At 39.9% G+C, this 19058-nt stretch overlaps 1 protein-coding gene across 4 annotated transcripts in view; it reads right to left on the bottom strand.

Annotated features, from left to right (window-relative positions):
- The window catches only part of FGD4 (FYVE, RhoGEF and PH domain containing 4), a 140078-nt gene that overhangs the window by 59947 nt on the left and 61073 nt on the right, over window positions 1-19058 (bottom strand). For 3 of the 4 annotated variants that reach the window (XM_003277804.3, XM_003277805.3, XM_030804586.1), the window contains 2 exons: window positions 10153-10336; window positions 3851-4358 (listed from right to left, as the gene is read on the bottom strand). In XM_003277804.3, the coding sequence (XP_003277852.1) occupies window positions 3851-4358; window positions 10153-10244 (600 nt within the window). In that variant the 5' untranslated portion in view covers window positions 10245-10336. The remainder of the gene's footprint in view (window positions 1-3850; window positions 4359-10152; window positions 10337-19058) is intronic. The other variant, XM_030804587.1, reaches the window with a different exon arrangement.

The raw sequence follows: 19058 nt of genomic DNA, 5'->3' as shown, positions 1-19058 counted from the left end.
ACTTAAAAGGTTTTAAAAACCTTTTAAGATTTTTAAACTTTTTAAACTTCCAAACTTTTAAAAAAAAGTCTCTAATGTTTTCAGGAAAAAAATATGTATATTCTTAACAGGCATTCAAAAGCCCATTGCAGTCTGTTCTTAGCTTACCCTTCTAAATCTAGCCTTGTACCTCTGTATTAATTTCTCTAGCCATTCTGACCTCTGATTGTGCAGTCAGAAATATTCCCCCAAATGCAGCATCTACAATCTTGCCTCTACTCATTGCTCACGCTTCACTCCCCTCCATCCCAGTGTATCTTTGATCTCACCCAGGAATCTCCCATCCTTGCTTCAAGGATACTTCAACTGCTTCTCAGCAGCCTGGCCCTCAACTAGTACTCCTGGGGCACAACTCCTTCTTCATCTGCATTTCCTTTTTTTTTTTTTTTTTTTTTTTTTGAGACAAGGTCTCAGCTCTGTGGCCCAGGTGAGAGTGAAGTAGCAGGATCACAGCTCACTGCTGCCTCGACCTTCCGGGTTCAAGCAATCCTCCCACCTAAGCCCCCCGAGTAGCTGGGACCACAGGCAAGTGCTGCCACACCCAGCGAGCTTTTAAGTTTTTTGTAGAGATGGGGTTTTGCCCGTTGCCCAGGTTGGTCTCGAACTCCTGGGCTCGAGAGATCCTCTGCCGTAGCCTCCCAAAGTGCTGGGATAGCAGGTGTGAGCCACTGCACCTGGCCCAGTCATCTGTATTTCCAAAGCACTTACTGTATCATATTATGTCAATTTGTGTATGTCTCTCACCCCTCAGCGGACTGAGGCTTTGTTGATAGGGCTTGTCTAGTCCATTTCTATGTTGCTGGTGCCCAGGAGAGTGAGACTGGCACGCTGAATTTTTTTAATTGAACAGTTCAATTTTTTTCACATTTTTCTTTCTTATATTATGAACATAGTAAACTGAGTAGCCACAAAAAAGAATTTTCTGAGTTCACTGTTCAGTTCTAAGTGAATAAAGTTGCCTTTAAGAGACATATATATATACGTATATATACACTATATATATATATACATATATATGATATATACATATATACGATATATGAGACATATATACATATATACTATATATACAATTTTTGAGACAGGGTCTCACTCTGTCACCTAGCCTGGAGTGCTGTGGTGCGATCTCAGCTCACTGCAACCTCTGCCTCCCAGGCTCAAGCGATCCTCCCACCTCAGCCTCCCAAGTAGCTGGCGGTGCATGACACCACATCAGCTAATTTTTTGTATTTTTAGTAGAGATGGGGTTTTGCCACGTTGCTCAGGTTGGTCTCCAACTCCTGGACTCAAGCAATCCACCCACCTCAGCCTTCCAAAGTGCTGGGATTACACAGGTGTGAGCCACCGCACCCGGCTGCTCTCCTTTCTTTCATTCCCTATCCCTTCATTTTCCCACTCCTATGGGCATTTGGGAAATGCCCATCAAATCTAACACTAGCTTAAATGAAACATATGTAAGACTATTCTGAAGTCAGTATCTATTTCCACTTCCAGGAAGATTAAAGTTTTTCAGTTGTCTGCATATTGAAACTAAAAATATTCCATTATATCTTAGAAATTCAACACATTGGACAGCTTAAGCAGCAGCTGATAATCTGGTGTGCTGTGCTAACAAAAGAATATACCTACATCACAGCATAATAGAATTAATATATAATCACTGAAATGGGCCTTAAGATTTTTCTTTTTTTGGCGGGAGGGGTGGTTACAACATGAAAATAGGGCCTTATATACAGTTTAGATTCTTTCACTAAACACACAAAGAATTATTGACTTGTTCAAGCTCATACTGCTACTTAATGGACAAGCCAGAAGTAGAATTGGGATTTCTTTGTTCTAATTGTTTGGTCCACTATATTACTATTGACATTTTTGTTAATTTTTTTTTCTTAATTGTGGTAAAATACACCTAATAAAATTTACCATCTTAACACTACTAAGATGTATGTTTGCATTTAGGAACAAGGAAAGGCAACATAACAAACATCAGTGCAGCGAAGGTGAACACACTGCCGCAGCACAGATCTGAAATCCTAACACTCCATTTTAACAGGAGAGATGTGGTGTTTGCATCAGCCGCTCTACAGAGAAAATGCGCTTTTTCTTCCCACATGCAGCACTTGCCATCCACCGTGTAAAGGCCCATTCAGGAGAAAGGCCAGTAGTACTATTCTGTTTCACTAGTTTAATAGGAAAATTCTAGAAAATCTCTCCCAAAGAAGTAAGATTCATCTATGAAAATGCATCCATAATAATATATGAAGGGAAGAAAAAGTACCATCCAACAACCACAGGCATCATCACCAATTAGAATATTTTTCTTTGTAAGAACAGCTCTTACTATTTTATATATACTTGTCGGTGGCATTATCCCAACGGTGGTAAAATATTTTCTTGGTTCTAACCTTCTCTTCCTTCCACCATGGTTCACGAACAAATAAACTAAAATCTCTCATTGTATTGAGGTCTAGGGATTCACTTTGCAATGTCCTGTTTCTTTACTGTTTCACATAATGTTACCAAGTATGACTCACTCTCTCACCCGCTTCCTTCTTTAAACTTTCTCTGCTTCAGAGTCAGTATATGTTTCACCAGCAAATCAGCTCTTTCTTAGCTGACATTGTGCATATGGGCAGAAACCCCATCCAGGCAGTTCATCAAATCACTTCCTTCCTTAGAAGGGACAGAAATGTCCAGTTCTCAACAATCCCACCAGCTCATTACCCACGGCTGCTTCATTTATTGACATTTCTTGCATTTAGCCATTTAAGTTTGCGATGTGTTGCTTCAGGGACACAACACTGGCCTGGGAGTCACGGCATGAGGGTTGTGAGCTATTATTCAAAAAACAGTGTGACCGTGAAAAAAAAATCATAAGCTTTCTGGGGCTATTTCTTCTTCTATAAATGAATTGCTAAACTAAGATTTTTTTTTTCCTTGTTTTTGAGACAGAGTTTCACTCTGTCACCCTGGCTGGCATGCAGTGGCACAATCATGGCTCATCACAGCCTTGACCTCCTGGGCTCAAGAAATTCTCCCACCTCAGCCTCCCGAGTAGCTGAGACCATAGGTGCGAACTACCATGCTCTGCTAAGTTTTAAAATTTTTGTAGATATGGGCTCTCGCCATGTTGCCCAGGCTAGTCTTGAATTACTGGGCTGAGGAATTCTTCCTGCCTTGGTCCCGCAAAGTATTGGGATTACAGCAATCAGCCACCATGCCTGGCTCTAAAATGATTTTTAAATGGCCTTCTAACTCAAAGACTACACCATTTATTATAAAATTGGGTATTAATTAGAAAACTTAAAAAAATTAAAAGCCTAGAGTTGTAATCTGTTGAATAATTTAATGCTTCCATATTCATGTCCTTAAAAGTAACATTTACTAGTGGCAAGTTCATCTTACAGGTCTATTTATTCTATTATAAACTTCTGAACAACAAAGATTATACAATTTCTTCTTGCTTGGCCCATAAGTATTAGGGATACGGCACCAACATCTAGAGCAGCAAGGAACATTTTCTTTCTATGTAAAAACAATACATTTGTGGATTTCCTATATTAAAGTTTCCATACTGCTCTGACTCCTGAAATTACAACAGAGATATTAACAGAAACTACATGAAAGGAAAAGGTGAAATATCTGCTTAGAGCATAGGGGAAATTAGCAGCAGCCAGAAATTGAAAATCGTTTAACTGCCAGTGTGGGTGATCTGATTCATACATTTCAGGGCTGCAATAAATAAAGAGTTTTAAGACAACAATCGAATAGGCAGGGTTTTCCCTGCTTAGGAGCTAGTCTTACGCTCTACCTTCATCTCATGGTGCTGGTCCAGCTGCTCCAGTTCCAGAGGGCTTTCCCCATTTTCCCTCTCTTGTACGTTGGTTTCTGTTTCTGCCCCTCTTTCTTCTAGGGGGAGCACCGGGCCTATGCCTGGAGTCCTGTAGCTACTGTCAGAAACATTTCCATCACAGCTATCTGTTGTGGGTGATGCAGGAGCTGTGGCAGTTTCATCTCTTTCTCCATTCACTACGTGCGTATCAAGCAAGGGTTCAGAAGCTTGAATAGAAGTATCTGGGCTAAGAGCGGCAGCTTTCTCTTCCTCACATTCCATCTGGTTTTGTGCTGCCATTACACCATTGGCCACACAAGTCTGTGCACCCTGAGTCTTATCTGTATCATTTCCCTGCCTCTGTGGCAAGTGCTGGGAGAGGAGTTTTTGTTGAGGTGTGGTTGTCAATCCATGCCTTCCTGGGGTTTTAGGAGCATTTAGGTTCACAGCAGACTCTTTCTTCAAATCATTATAATTTGATAATGAGCTAAAAAATAAAATACAAAGGAAGCATGAAAACATTGGCATGGAAAAGTTCTAGAATTAAGACAAGCTTATTCCAGTTGAAAAGGGATATTCGCTACTTTTTTTTTTCTATCTCTGATGGTTTTAGAAACATGAATTTGAATATTCTTAGTGTAGCCCCAAGTCTCTTGGGATGCTGTCCACATTTAAATGAAGATTTAAATAAAGAAGATGACCCTGAGTCTACCTATGGGGACTGGAACATTTCCTTGGGCTGCTTATTTTATTTATAACTTATTTATTTATAATTTTTTTCAACGCTTAACTTTTCTTGATCCTTGCACTGTTTAATAACTTGACTAGTTAGTAAAGACTTAGATACGATACTTATGTATATATCATCTCTTCCTAACATTTTTACTTATTGATGTTTCTTAACATTTTTAAATAGTAGAGTGTAGCCAGTCCTTAATTTATGAACAAATTATGACCCAAAAAGTTACTTTTATTTGGAAGGCATAGTGAATACTCTCAAAACTTTTTTATTCATGCTGCCATAGCTTTTTAGCTGGTCTCCTTGTTTCCACTCTGATCCCCTCCACTAGAACCAGTCACAAAACTCTGAGGGCTTCCTCACACACTCAAGGGAAAACTCAAGTCCCAGTGACAGCCTATGAGATTCTACATACTGTAGTTCCCAAAGTGCATGGCCTCATTAGATCTCATTCCTCCTTAACTCACTGTGTTCTTGCCATACTCCTTGCTGCTCCCATTCTTAGTAACCAAGTGTATGTGTCTCGGGGTCTTTGCAGCTGCTGTTCTCTGCTTAGGACAATCTCCCCCAAAACACTGGTATTTCTTCTTATCATTCAGGGTTCTGTTCAGATATCACCTCTCCAAAGAGGCTTTCCTAGATTCATCTATCACAACAGCACTCTCCACCACTAACTCCACATCTGATTTTATTTTTCTTTAAAGTCCTAATTACTGCTTGACATAACAGTAGTCTTACTAGGAGAATGAAACTTACTCCCAATATATAACAATATTCCTGTGGAAATATTTGTACAGATTTTTTTTTTTTTTTGAGATGCAGTCTCACTCTGTCACCCAGGCTGGAGTGCAGTGGTGCGATCTCAGCTCACTGCAAGCTCCACCTCCCGGGTTCATACCATTCTCCTGCCTCAGCCTCCCGAGTAGCTGGGACTACAGGCGCCCATCACCACGCCCGGCTAATTTTTTGTATTTTTAGTAGAGACGGGGTTTCACCATGTTAGCCAGGATGGTCTCGATCTCCTGACCTCGTCATCCGCCCGCCTCGGCCTCCCAAAGTGCTGGGATTACAGGCGTGAGCCACCGCGGCCGGCCATTTGTATAGATTTTAATGTAGGATTCTGGGAGTGGGGTGGGGAATGGAGCACAAAACTGTGGGCTATACTCTTTGAAAGATTCCTGTGACCTAAATGAGAAGAAATAAAGCAACTAAAACTCGGTGAGGGTACAGACTTCCTCTGCTTTATTCCTACCTCTTAGCCTGGTGCTTGACACAGGGGAAGTACTCAATAAATATTTGAGGAACTTTGAATAACCATGATAATGATGACTGTGACAATAACAGCCAGAAACATTTATTAAGTGCTTACTAAGAAACACAAACTACAAGAAGGCCCTTACAATAATCACCTTGTTTCATCCTCACAATAATTCCAAAGACAGGGATCCCACAGAGAAATCTAGGCTTAGAAAATTAAGGTGGCCAATGTCACAATGTAACAAGCAGAAAAGCCAGAGGTCAAACCATGAATCCAATTCTAAATCCCATGGTCTTCACCCCAAGTTATGATGTACTGGAGCAGAAGGACAGAATGAGCATCAGGTGAATAGGCTGTAGGCAAAACGAGGGAAGAAAGTCTAGGGCTGATTATCTTCCCCTGTGCAGGTAAGGGGATAAAGGGAGGTTGGGAAGGAAACAGCAAGCAGCCCGGTCCCAAGGGCAATGCTGAGATGTGTCAACTTTGCTCCCACCCCACCCTTCCCAGTCACTGCTGACCTGGACTGGAGAATGAAACAGGGAATAAAAGTAGACAACAAGAAAGTGATGAGGGAGGAAAAAAGATACAGGTAAAGTCCAACACCAGAGGAAAGAAAGGATAAATTGAGTAGGGGAAAATGTCATATATATAAAAATTGGAGGTGGGCAATACAAATAAATGTTATAAACTCTTCAGTTGAGATTTGCCCCCTTGAGGAGGACACCTTTGGCCTGGATAATTTCCCAAGTAGTCTTTAGAGATTTGAATCAAACTGTCCTCCTTCTCCTGCCCACATCAGTCTCTGGATTCCCTGGTGGAAAGATCAACAGATCCTCTGAAACAAATTTAAGCATGTTCAGGTCTTATCTAAAGGATGGCTTTGAATGAGAGCTGCAAATGTCCCACAGTAAGTGACATCAAGGGTATGAGTAGGGAGGGAGAGGAGACGGGGAAGGATTAGGTGGGTAAGGAGTTCGTAAAAGCAGTAGTTGACCCAGTACTTGGAAGATTCCTGCTGCTTTGTGGATGCCAAACCGTAAGGGGAAAACAGTTGACCTTGGAGTGTCCATGCAAAAAACCAATGATCCGGCTGGGCATGGTAGCTCATGCCTGTAATCCCAGCACTTTGGGAGGCCGAGGCGGGCAGATCACCTGAGGTCAGGAGTTCGAGCCCAGCCTCAACATGGAGAAACCCCATCTCTACTAAAAGTACAAAATTAGCCAGGTGTGGTGGTGCATGCCTGTAATCCCAGCTATTCAGAAGGCTGAGGCAGGAAAATTGCTTGAACCTGGGAGGTGGAGGTTGTGGTGAGCCGAGATCATGCCATTGCACTCCAGCCTGGGCAACAAGAGCGAAACTCCGTCTCCAAAACAAAACAAAACAAAAAAACACTAATGTTCAGGTCTGTAGAAACATAATCTTATTTCTAAAATCTTAAAATCTTTCCTAGGTTAAAAAGGGTACTCTCTCTTAGCCTTAAAGAGAGAAAGAAGGAGGGATAGGAGAAAGAAAGAAGGAAACCACAGTAAAAATTAAAGAAAATCTACTTGCTCCAAATCTCTCATCTTAACAAACTAGTGCTACGAATTTTTTTTTTTTTTTTTTTTGACAGAGTCTTGCTGTCGCCCAGGCTGGAGTGCAGTGGCGTGATCTCGGCTCACTGTAGGCTCCACCCCCCAGGGTTCACGCCATTCTCCTGCCTCAGCCTCCCGAGTAGCTGGGACTACAGGCGCCCACCACCTCACCCGGCTAATTTTTTGTATTTTTTAGTAGAGACGGGGTTTCACTGTGTTAGCCAGGATGGTCTCGATCTCCTGACCTTGTGATCCGCCCGCCTCGGCCTCCCAAAGTGCTGGGATTACAGGCATGAGCCACCGCGCCCGGCCCCTTTTTTTTTTTTTTTTTTTTTTAAGGCAGGGTCCCACTCCGTCGCCCAGGCTGGAGTGCAGTGGCACAATCTTGGCTCACTGCAGCCTTGACCTCCTGGGGCTCAAGCAATCCTTTCACATCAGCCTCCCAAGTAGCTGGGACCACAGGCGTGCACCACCATACCTGGCTAATTTTTGTATTTTTTGTAGAGATAGGGTTCTGCCACGTTACCCAGGCTGATCTCGAACTCCTGGGCTCAGACAGTCCAACCAATGTGGCCTCCCAAAGTGCTGGGATTATAGGCATGAGCCACTGTACCCAGCCGGGTAAGGTCTTAACAACAGTATGATACGACCATTCTGACCAGACTCCACTCTAACGGATGTTGGTTCTTCCTATCAATTTCCTGTGACAACTCAGAGCCTCCCTCTATTTTACAAAGCTAGTCTAAGCTCTCATAAGGAAGGTGAAAACTGAAAACGACCCTTGCAAGGGCAAAGATATCACTCAACAGTACATACAAATTTCCTACTGAAGTCCTATAGATCCAATGCAGTATTAACCCACTCAAACACGTTTGGGGCCAGTCTGTAGTGGTAATAACCTCACTGAGAACATAACATTGTTTTTTGTATTGGCAGTGGACTCTACCACAAATAATATTTCTTCACCAGACCTGCCAAAACACACTATACCCAATTTGCACTCGGAACAAACTTGCTTAAAAAAAAAATAATAAATTATAGCACATTTTTCCTTAGATGAATTAAACCTTCAACCTTTGCTTCAAAACAGGATTGAATTTGTGAAGCTTGCATGATTAAAAAAACATTAAGTGGAAAAAGTACAAACAGTTCTCATGTAGAGGAATCTAAAACAATGCAGTGGGTTAACCAGAATGGAGAGGATGAGAGGACGCAGCCTTCAGAATACTGACCCTTTCCAGGCTTCAGAGAGTTATCCCTGAAATCTAGGGATGCAGGCTCTGACATGCCTTATGATAGGGATCAGGGCTCCAGCGCCTCTTATTATGCAGTCACTAGGCATGGCCCCTGGAATCTGCAAACATGAGGGGTCACTCTGTTGTTATCAAGTCAACTTGCCCTGAGCAGCAAAAAAATGTTTTAAATGGAATTAAACCATTCTAGTAAAGATCACTGTAATTCAAGATAGCAAAGGTCCTATAAATCCTACTTCAGAGGAAGAGATGCTGAAGTTGAAATATTTATGACCAAAGTTCCTACAATTTATCAGGAATGAAAATTGAAGACAGGCTTCTCTCCAGAACTTGTAACTTTGTAAAATAGACGGGGGCTCTGAGTTGTCACAGGAAATTGACAGGAGGAACCAACATCTGTTAGACCCATTTAAAAAATGAGGGACACTGCAGGTTTTGTGCTTGTTCACAATTCCCAGAAGATAATCAGACTATTTCCAAGCTACAATTTCATTACATAAGTAACAGTAAATCCGACAAATAAATAATAAAATCACCCTAATGGTTAACAAGTCCCAAATATTACACTGGAATGAATGAAAATATTTGCTTTCAAGGATGAAAGTGAAGTTATACACATTCTGTTTAGTTGTACATAGACTTTTGGTGACAGATAACAAAATCCTACTGATCAAATTGTTTAAAATTATATTTAAGTCAGTGACAAAATTTCTTTTTATCAAAAGACTAAGAAAAAATAAACAATTGGGAGTTTTATAAGGAGAAAAGCAACTTATGTGGGTTCTGTTTATCTTTAAATGAGAAATATATTTCACCTATCTTTTTTTTCAAACATTGGGACTAAAGAATATAAATTATATTTAATAAATACAAAACTGAAATTTAGCATACATTTTGCCATTGGTAATAATATCTCTTTGCAAAACCTAGCATACGATGGAGTATATGGAGAGGGGAAATGGACTGAATGGGAACAGAAGACCCACGTTAAATAAAATGGGATGGAAAGAAGAGAGGGCCCTAGGGAGGAGACAAACCCACAGGGGTCACATTCACAAACATACAAAGTGAGAAACGAAGAGACAGAGGCATCCGCTCAGACTTTCCAACCCAGATATCCAGCATCCCACAGAATGACCCACAAGGAGTAACACATAGAGAATGACACACAGAGATACAGAGGAAACGAGAGAAAGCACACAGGTACCAAAGCACACAATTTCATGAAAAAGCTGGTGGCCTACAGTACTGCACCTAGCTAACACATAGTAAATGACAGTTCATATTAGGGTAAGATTAAGTCATTTGTTTTAAAAATTCACCCTTTCTAAAGGCCTACCAAACCTAATGGAATAAGATATTATGCTTTTTATTTAGAATGTATCTATGACTATCGTTTTTTCGAAAATCAGCTTTCTTCTTCTCCTGCCTTCTCCCATTGTAAATTAGCTCTTACCTGCCTCCTTCAAAGCGACTGATGAGATCTGATACCTTACTGGGTTTTTCTTTTGAGACACAAGAAGCAGAGGCAGGTTTAATTTCCTCCATCCTTGGTTTTGCACTAGGTAAAGCTTTATGCCTGGGGGTTTGGTGTATATTGGACGAAGGTGAATTCTGCAGGTGTAATGGCTTTGGAGGCACTGTAGAAAAAGAATAGAATTCAGTATTTCACTGATATTTTGTTCAATAACAATAAAAATTCTGGTGTCATGGGTGCAAAAATATTCGGCGTTATAAAATTATTGTAAAGGGGGCGGGTGTCAAATTTTGAACTAAACCATAACCAAAAGACTTTTGTTCATTTTGGACATTTGCTTCATGCCTTGTGGAAATCCCATCTCCAAACTTAAGTGGTTCTTTTAATTTTATTGCATCTTAAATATGGCAATATTAAACACCTAGGAATCTACATAAGGTTAAAGCATTCTAAGGTCTATTACAGATAATACAGCAGTTATTCATCTCAACAGGGAAGAGGTGGTGCTAAACTTAAAACTAAATCCTAGAGACACATTGTCTGTTACAAAACAGGTTTTCTAATCGAGTGATAGTTGATATACCAGAATCCACAGCTCATAAGTTAAAGAACATAAAAGCCAACAAAACAACAACAAACAACAGTAATACAATGTTGCATTAATATAGCATCTTCTTCCCATTTAACAAAAGCACTTTATCTCATTTGATCTTGGACGAAATTTTATACTTCACAGTTCTCTCAGGTAGGTACCACTATTCTCCTCTTATGTCTATGAAGGCTCAGAGAGGTTAAGTGACTGGCCTGGGGTAACAGAGTTGGTGCTACAGGCTTGGATGTTTGTCCCCTCCAAACATCATGTTGAAATCTGGTCCCCAATGTTGGAGGTGGGAACTATAGGAGGGGTTTGAGTCATGGGTGCAGAGCCCTCACATATGGCTTGGTACCATTCTTGCCATAGTGAATAGGTTCTTGCTCCTTTAGTTCCTCCAAGACTGGTTATTAAAAAGAGCCTGAAACCTCCTCCTTCTCTCTCTTGCTTCCTCTCTCTCCATGTGATCTTTACACCTGCCAGCTACCCTGTATCTTCTGCCATGAGTGGGAGGAGCCTGAGGCCCTCACCAGAAGTTAAGCAGATGCTGGTACTGTGCTTCCTGTACAGCGTGCAGAACTGTGAGTCAAATAAGCCTCTTTATAAATTACCCAGCCTCGGGTATTCCCATATAACAACACTAAACAGCTTAAGATGTTTGGCCTGCATCAATATACCACAAATCATCTACTTTCTTCATAAGTCCTTCAATCAATTAATAGGATAAAGATCATTTCATGAAATACTAAAATCTGCAGTTTTCCTAATACACTGTAGATGATAAAATAATATGCCGTAAGTGCACAATCAGTACAGAAATTACTTCACTTTTGAAAACCAGTATTACTTTTCTCTAAGATTAACATTCAGGGTAAAATACTATATAACATGTAGTATTTTTAAACAAGCAGTGTTGACAGATCAAATAGAATCATCTTTTCTCTTCCTTAAATCCTTTCTTACCTTCTGGAGGAAGGGTGAGGAGTCATGTCGCCTCCTAATTACATGCCCCATTTTCCCCCAGCTGGTTCCCCTGGTTTTTAGTGATCTCGTCTCTTTTATGGACTCAGTTAGCTGACAGTTGGCTCATGCTCACTGGCCTAGATTTCATCATTTCAGTGCCAGTTATCAATTCATTATAGGGAAGGAAAGGAATGTCACAATGAACTACAAGTGGGGCAATTAATTCACTTAATTATCTTTCAATACAAACAAGAAGAAAATCTCAATTTAAAAATGGCATCCTTCTTTTGTGAAAATGATATTTTCCAACATCTGTTTGGGGGAGTGAATAACATAGTATTATTTGGGAACAATGCGGCTTATATACGTGTAATATTTGTTAATTTTACAGAAAAAAACTTCTGTGTAGAATAAGTGTGTACTAATGTAGCAAAACAGGAAAATCTCCCACCAAAAAACCCTTTTAACATTATGAGTAGTAAATATGAACTAATGCAGTAAAACAGGAAAATCTCCCACCAAAAAACCCTTTTAACATTATGAGTAGTAAATATGAACTAATGCAGTAAAACAGGAAAATCTCCCACCCCCCCCCAAAAAAAAACAAACTTCTTAAGGTTAATAATTCAACATGCTTAGCTAGAATACTAAAAGAAGGAAGTGAATATAATTTTGTGTGCTAAAACTGTTATGAAGTAACTCATTCATCTACCTAGAGTTTACTCACTAAACATGCCTTATTTATTACGTGCCAGATGAGAGAAAAACTAAATACAATGATACCCATCACTTTCTCAGGGGTGACTCCACCCACTTTCCCAATCTGAATTGTGTCCATCTCTTAAACTGTTTCATAAGCCCTGTGTGCTTTCTCCAAATTGCTTACCACAATTTGTGGCATAATTACTAAATAATTAGTAATGAGTAGGATTAAATAATAAAGCTGCAGTAAAATAGTAAATATATTATGAATTTAAAGTTTTTTTTTCCTCCACAAGGCAGGAGTTGATGAAGGCAAGGAATATATTACTTTTGATCACAGCTATATTTATAGTGACTATTTGCATTATGTTTGGCAAATGTTTGGAACATTATACTTAGTGTGTCATCAAGGAGATCATATACTAGTGGAGAGGCACTTTAATGATGTTGATGAAAGTGAACACTGGGTACATAGGTATTTTAGAAGCACAGAGGAGGTATCAAATTCAGCAAGGGAGAAAATGTAAATGTATAGTAAATCAGTAAATATGCACATTTTAAATAAAAAAGAACAAATGGTACATGGAGATGACAAATCTGAAGATGATACATGAATGACTAAAGTTAGACACAAATTCTATCACTTGTTCATCATTTATAATGTAATAAAAATAACAGATACTTTGCCTCGAAATACCTAACTGATGAATGAAAATGATTCTTTCAACTCCCAAAGTTATGGAGGTAAACTGAGGAATATCTAACACAGGACTAAAAGAAAAAGAAATCTTGTATGCTATGTACTCATGACACACAAAAAAATCCAATACCAGGCTGGGCGCAGTGGCTCACACCTGTAATCCCAGCACTTTGGGAGGCCAAGGCGGGCGGATCATGAGGTCAGGAGTTCGAGACCAGCCTGACCAACATGGTGAAACCTTGTCTCTACTAAAAATACAAAAAAAAATTAGCCGGGCATGGTGGCGGGCGCCTGTAGTCCCAGCTACTCGGGAGGCTGAGGCGGGAGAATGGCGTGAACCTGGGAGGCGGAGCTTGCAGTGAGCCGAGATTGCGCCACTGCACTCCAGCCTGGGCAACAGAGCGAGACTCTGTCTAAAAAAAAAAAAAAAAAAATTCCAATTCCAGTTAAAAACCAGGATCTCATGTTTCAATCTAACCGTCTGTACCCAGAGGAAATGACAACAGATGGCAGGAGCAACCCAGGCATTGATACTTCAAATTATTGAGACTAAATTTCTCTTCATGGCCACCTTTCTTAGCTTCTGGACAACCAAACAAATTGCAGCCAACGGCCTTTATATCTCTTGTATGTCTTTGTTCTGCTAATCTGTTGTTATGTCAGTTTAACTCATAGGTCCAGCTGGAGACCTAAAAGGTAATTAAACTGACATAAACACATATACAAGATCATGAATTAGAAAGGACCAGTAAATCCTTTGCATAGCAACATAATCCAGATTATGAAGACTATATTATAAAATTAAAAAGAAAATAAAAATCAAGAGCTAAAGAAATTACAATTTTATCAAACAGACAATCATTCACTTTTAAAAAGATTTCCCAAATTAGTTATGTAAGAAGGGAAAAGATTATAAATTGTAGGCAATATTCTAAGGATGCAGTTTATTATCAGTCTCTATTGGCATTACAGGCGATGAGAATGGAAAACCCTAAAGTTCGGATTCCTCCTCTTCTTGGTATTTCAATTATTTATTTATTTAGATTTTTTTTCCTTTCTTCAGATACAATCTTAATTCTAGAGATCAATAGTGTGACATTTAAAACAAGCAAAATCATTTCCAGATTTGTGTTTCACACTCTGAGAACAGTGTAGTATGCAAACACAGTCTTTCCCTACTTGATTGTTAAGCTCTCTAGAGCAAGTAAGCTTTTCAGGTAAAAGGTGCCCTGAATCCAATATACCTACTATAACATTTACTTAGCTGAATAAGATCAGCTAAGTACAATTCTGCTAGGATATGAACAACTGCAGAATCATGTTGCAAGAACATTATATATCTAGAGCTAAATGAAAACAACATGTCTATTGGAAAGCCATCACAGTAGGTTCATTTTCTTTTCTATTTTATCTTTTATGTGTGTGTGTGTGTGTGTGTGTGTACACACACACACACACACACACACATGCACACACACAGATGGTCTTGCTCTGTCATCCAGGCTGGAGTGCACTGGTGCAATCATATCTCATTGTAACCTCAAACTCCTGGGCATAAGTGATCCTACATCTCAGTCTCCAGAGTAGCTGGGACTACAGGTGACAGCCACCCCTCCTGGCTTCATTTTCTTTTGAAATAGATTTCTTGGGAACTTTCTTACTGTTTGCCTCATCCCTACTTTCCTACCCGCTACGCAGCCTAGATTCCAGCCACATTGAATTGCATCTTCCATTGTAAGCTTGGTAAGGTTTTCTCAGGCCTTCAGGCTTTGGCACATACCTAGAATGGTCCACTTGGCAAAATCCCACAATTCCCACAAGGCTCACCTCAGTCATCAACTCTTTTTCAGAAGGTTTATCTGACTCTTCCACCTCTTGCCCTCCCATCCTGCCTCAAAAATCTTCAAATATCTTCTCAACTAACATTTGTCATTTTGTTCTATAATATTTTACAACCAGGGTTGCCTCCCTATACTTTTGAGTTCCTTGATGAACAGGAAGTGAGTCTCATCTTTGTTTCAGCTCAATACTTCTTGTAACCCATGATTATAGGTTAACATTCAACTCTTTTTTTTTTTTTTTTTTTTTTTTTGAGACAGAATCTCACTCTGTCACCCAGGCTGGAGGGCAGTGGCGCAATCTCAGCTCACTGCAAACTCCGCCTTCCGGGTTCAAGTGATTCTTGTGCCTCAGCCTCAAGAGTAGCTGGGATTACAGGCACCTGTCACCACACCCAGTTAAGTTTTGTACTTTTAGTAGAGACAAGGTTTCGCCATGTTGGCCAGGTTGGCCTCAAACTCCTGACCTCAGGTGATCCGCCTGCCTCAGCCTCCCAAAGTGCTGGGATTACAGGCGTGAGCCACCGTGCCCAGCCACATTCAACTCTTAAGGAAAATCACTATTTCATAAAACAAATTCATATTTAATCTTACCGCTCCTATCAAAGACTGAAAAAGTAACACACAGCTACTTTGAGAAGTAAATGACTAGAAAAGGATTTAAATACACACGAAAGAACCCTACCTATGAAAGCACTTTGTACTTGCACAAGATTAACATATATGAGACATCTATTTTTAAGATAACCATATAACATCTATGTGAAATTTTGTGGCAGGGCACAAAGTTTCAAAATATAAGAATGCCCTTCATCTGCCCCCTTCTTTGTTCTGCCGTCCTTGGCTCTTCTACAAGGCCCTGTGAAGAACTGGATCTTACAGACCCAGATAAGACTTTTGTATTATATATAAGGAAGAAAGGAATAACCATCAGAATAAAAAAACTGGGGCACAGTGTCTCATGCCTGTAATCCTAGCACTTTGGGAGGCCGAGGCAGGTGGCTCACCTGAGGTCAGGAGTTCGAGACCAGCCTGGACAACATGGCAAAACCCTGACTCTACTAAAAATACAAAAATTAGCTGGGCGTGGTGGCACATGCCTGTAATCCCAGCTACTTGGGAGGCTGAGGCAGGAGAATCGCTTGAACCCAGGAGGTGGAGGTTGCTGTGAGCTGAGATTGCACCACTGCACTCCAGCCTGGGCAACAGACAGCCTGCCTCAAAAAAAAAGTAAATATATAAATAAATAAATAAATAAATAAATAAATAAATAAAATAAAAAAACTCCTATGCACTATTAACTAAAAGACCTAACAATCCAAAGGATATACACAGGAAAAATAGTGTTCACCCTCACTTATTAGTATTTCAGGGAAATACAAATTAAATCCATAAGCTGATACCATTTCAGTCAAATCAGATTGACTAGAATTTTAGCATTTCTTTTTTTTTGAGACAGCGTCTTGCCCTGTCACCCAGGCTGGAGTGCAATGGCACGATCTCAGCTCACTGCAACCTCCACCTCTTGGTTCAAGCAATTCTGCTGCCTCAAACTCCCGAATAGTTGGGATTACAGGTACGCACCACCACGACTGGCTAATTTTTGTATCTTTAGTAGAGATGGGGTTTCATCATGTTGGCCAGGCTGGTCTCGAACTCCTGACCTCGTGATCCACCCGCCTCAGCCTCCCAAAGTGCTGGGAATACAGGCGTGAGCCACCATGCCCAGCTTGACCAGAATTTTAAATCTGACAATACCAAGTGTCAGTGAAGATATGAAGCAATGTGAACACAACATTTTTGATGACAGTATAAATTTATAAAACCACTAAGAATTCAGCATTTAAAAAATATATATCCTAGAACAATTCTTATACCTCTATATAGGGTGTTTATTTTCACTTTTTCATTAATTAAATGAATATTTATTGAATATCTACTAGGTTCTAGCCACTTGAGCCTATCAATGAGCAAAGGAAAAAATGAACAAAAAAAATAGCAAGTAAATCATTTATCGGAAGGAGGTAAGTGCTAGGAGAAAACGTGGTGAGGGCTAAAAGAACAAGATAAATACCATCCAGGGTGTGGGAAGTCAAAGGGAGGGCAGATTTCAGTCTTAAACAGGGTGTTCAAAGATAGGCCTCTGTGAAAAGCTGGGATTTGAGTAAGCCTTGAAGTGGAAGGAATTGTTTGGGGAAGGGCTTTGCAGCAGGTGGAATGACAGCCAGGGACAGCTGGGGTCTAGAGGCCAGCAGGACTGGAGCAGAATGGGCATGTGGACAAAAGTAGTGCATAGGGAGGCCTGAGAAAGTAGACTCCGGACCACTTCTTTTGACTTTGCATGAAATGAGAAGTCCCTGCAGGGTTCTGAGCTGAAATGTAACATGATATAACTTTCGGCAGGATCACTCTGGGAGCTGTGTTGAGAAATGTAGAGGAAAACAGGGGAGAAGCAGGGTGGACAATTAAGCAGATATTACAGAAATTCAGGCAAGAGATCACAGTGCTTAGGAAAAGGTAGTGAGAAATACTTGGATTCTAGGTATATTTTTAAAGTAGATTTCCTGATAAGATTAAATGAAACATATGAGAGAAAGAGAGGGGAGGCAAGGGTGACTCTGAAGCCTTGGGTCTCAACTACCAGAAGGATGGAACGATGGTCAAGTGACATAGCAGGCAGAGCAATTTTGGAGAGGAGAATGGCAGTCAGCAGTTCAGTTTCATACATGCTAAGTTTGAGATCTCTATTAGACTATAAATAAGATGGGTTTTATTACACCCAAATTTATAGATGTAAATAGGAAAAAAAATTGATTATTCAAAGTAATTATCTAGAATGAAAAGAAACTAATTGCCAGTTTAAGTCAGTAGTCTTCAATTACTCTTCTTTTTAAAAACAGAAACAACAAAAGCTGGCTATGTATAAATGCATTATAACATTACACTTTTAAAAGAATGGATCATTATACATAGATTTTTACTTTAGAAGCAAATGAATAAGTTTAAGTACTCTATATTTATGTAAGTTACTCAAACAACAATGTGGCTCTTTAAAGCATTTAATGATTGAGACATTATGTGACAATTTGCACTTTATAAAAATAATCAGGAACTGTGGAGAATGTTCTGGATAAAAGCTGTTAAGAGAAAAAGAACTATTAACTTTAATTACTAAAGGAGCTATTTTGAGTCACTGTCTAGCATGGCAGGAAACAGGCCAGTATTAAAAGTGGTGAACAAGAAGAAAGACTTATGCTGGAGGTTGCTCAGTAATTTGTTTGACTATTAGGATTGGTATGAAGTGAATAAGCCATTGTTTCCAAGGCTTTAGGGTATTTTCTGAGGCTGAGGCAAAACAAGCTCTAATTATGAAACAAATCCATTTCAAAATCTACATATTCCAATTTGGATCCAAATGCAAGTTTATCCGATCTCTAATCTAAAATTTATCTTTCTTTCTTTCTGCTGATTTTGAAATAGCAAAGGGCTGCCATTCTGGTCATTCCTTTTTCAGGTTTAAAATAAAATAAAACTTAGCTCATTCACCTTTTAAAAACCTTTAATAATTCTTCAAAAATATTTACTTACTGGTAATTAATAAACACAAAACGTAAACCATATATTGTTCCAGAGACATTACGACATAATCACCACTGATAAAGATGTGCAATACTTTCCCCTTTTAAAATTACCACAGTAGGCTGGGCACAGTGGCTCATGCCTGTAATGCCAGCACTTTGGGAGGCCAAGGCAGGCAGATCACCTGAGGTGAGGAGTTTGAGACCAGCCTTGCCAACATGGTAAAACCCGGGCTCTAACAAAAAAGACAAAAATTATCTGGGCGTTGTGGTGCATGCCTGTAGTCCAGCTACTGAGGAGGCTGAAGCGGGAGAATCACTCAAACCTGGGAGGCGGAGGCCGCAGTGAGCCGAGATCACACCACTGCACTCCAGCCTGGGTGACAGAATAAAACCCTCTCTCTCAAAACAAAAAACAAAACAAAACAAAAAAACCCACAATAAATTGTAACTATAATCTTCTTAACTATCTATATAAGGAAAAAAAGATATAATTACGTGCTTATTTTTAT

This window comes from Nomascus leucogenys, chromosome 23 (assembly GCF_006542625.1).
Source record: "Nomascus leucogenys isolate Asia chromosome 23, Asia_NLE_v1, whole genome shotgun sequence".
In the NCBI taxonomy this organism is placed as follows: Eukaryota; Metazoa; Chordata; class Mammalia; order Primates; family Hylobatidae; genus Nomascus; species Nomascus leucogenys.
The sequence above is the reverse complement of the archived record's forward strand: the minus strand, read 5'-3'. Positions and strand labels throughout refer to the sequence as shown.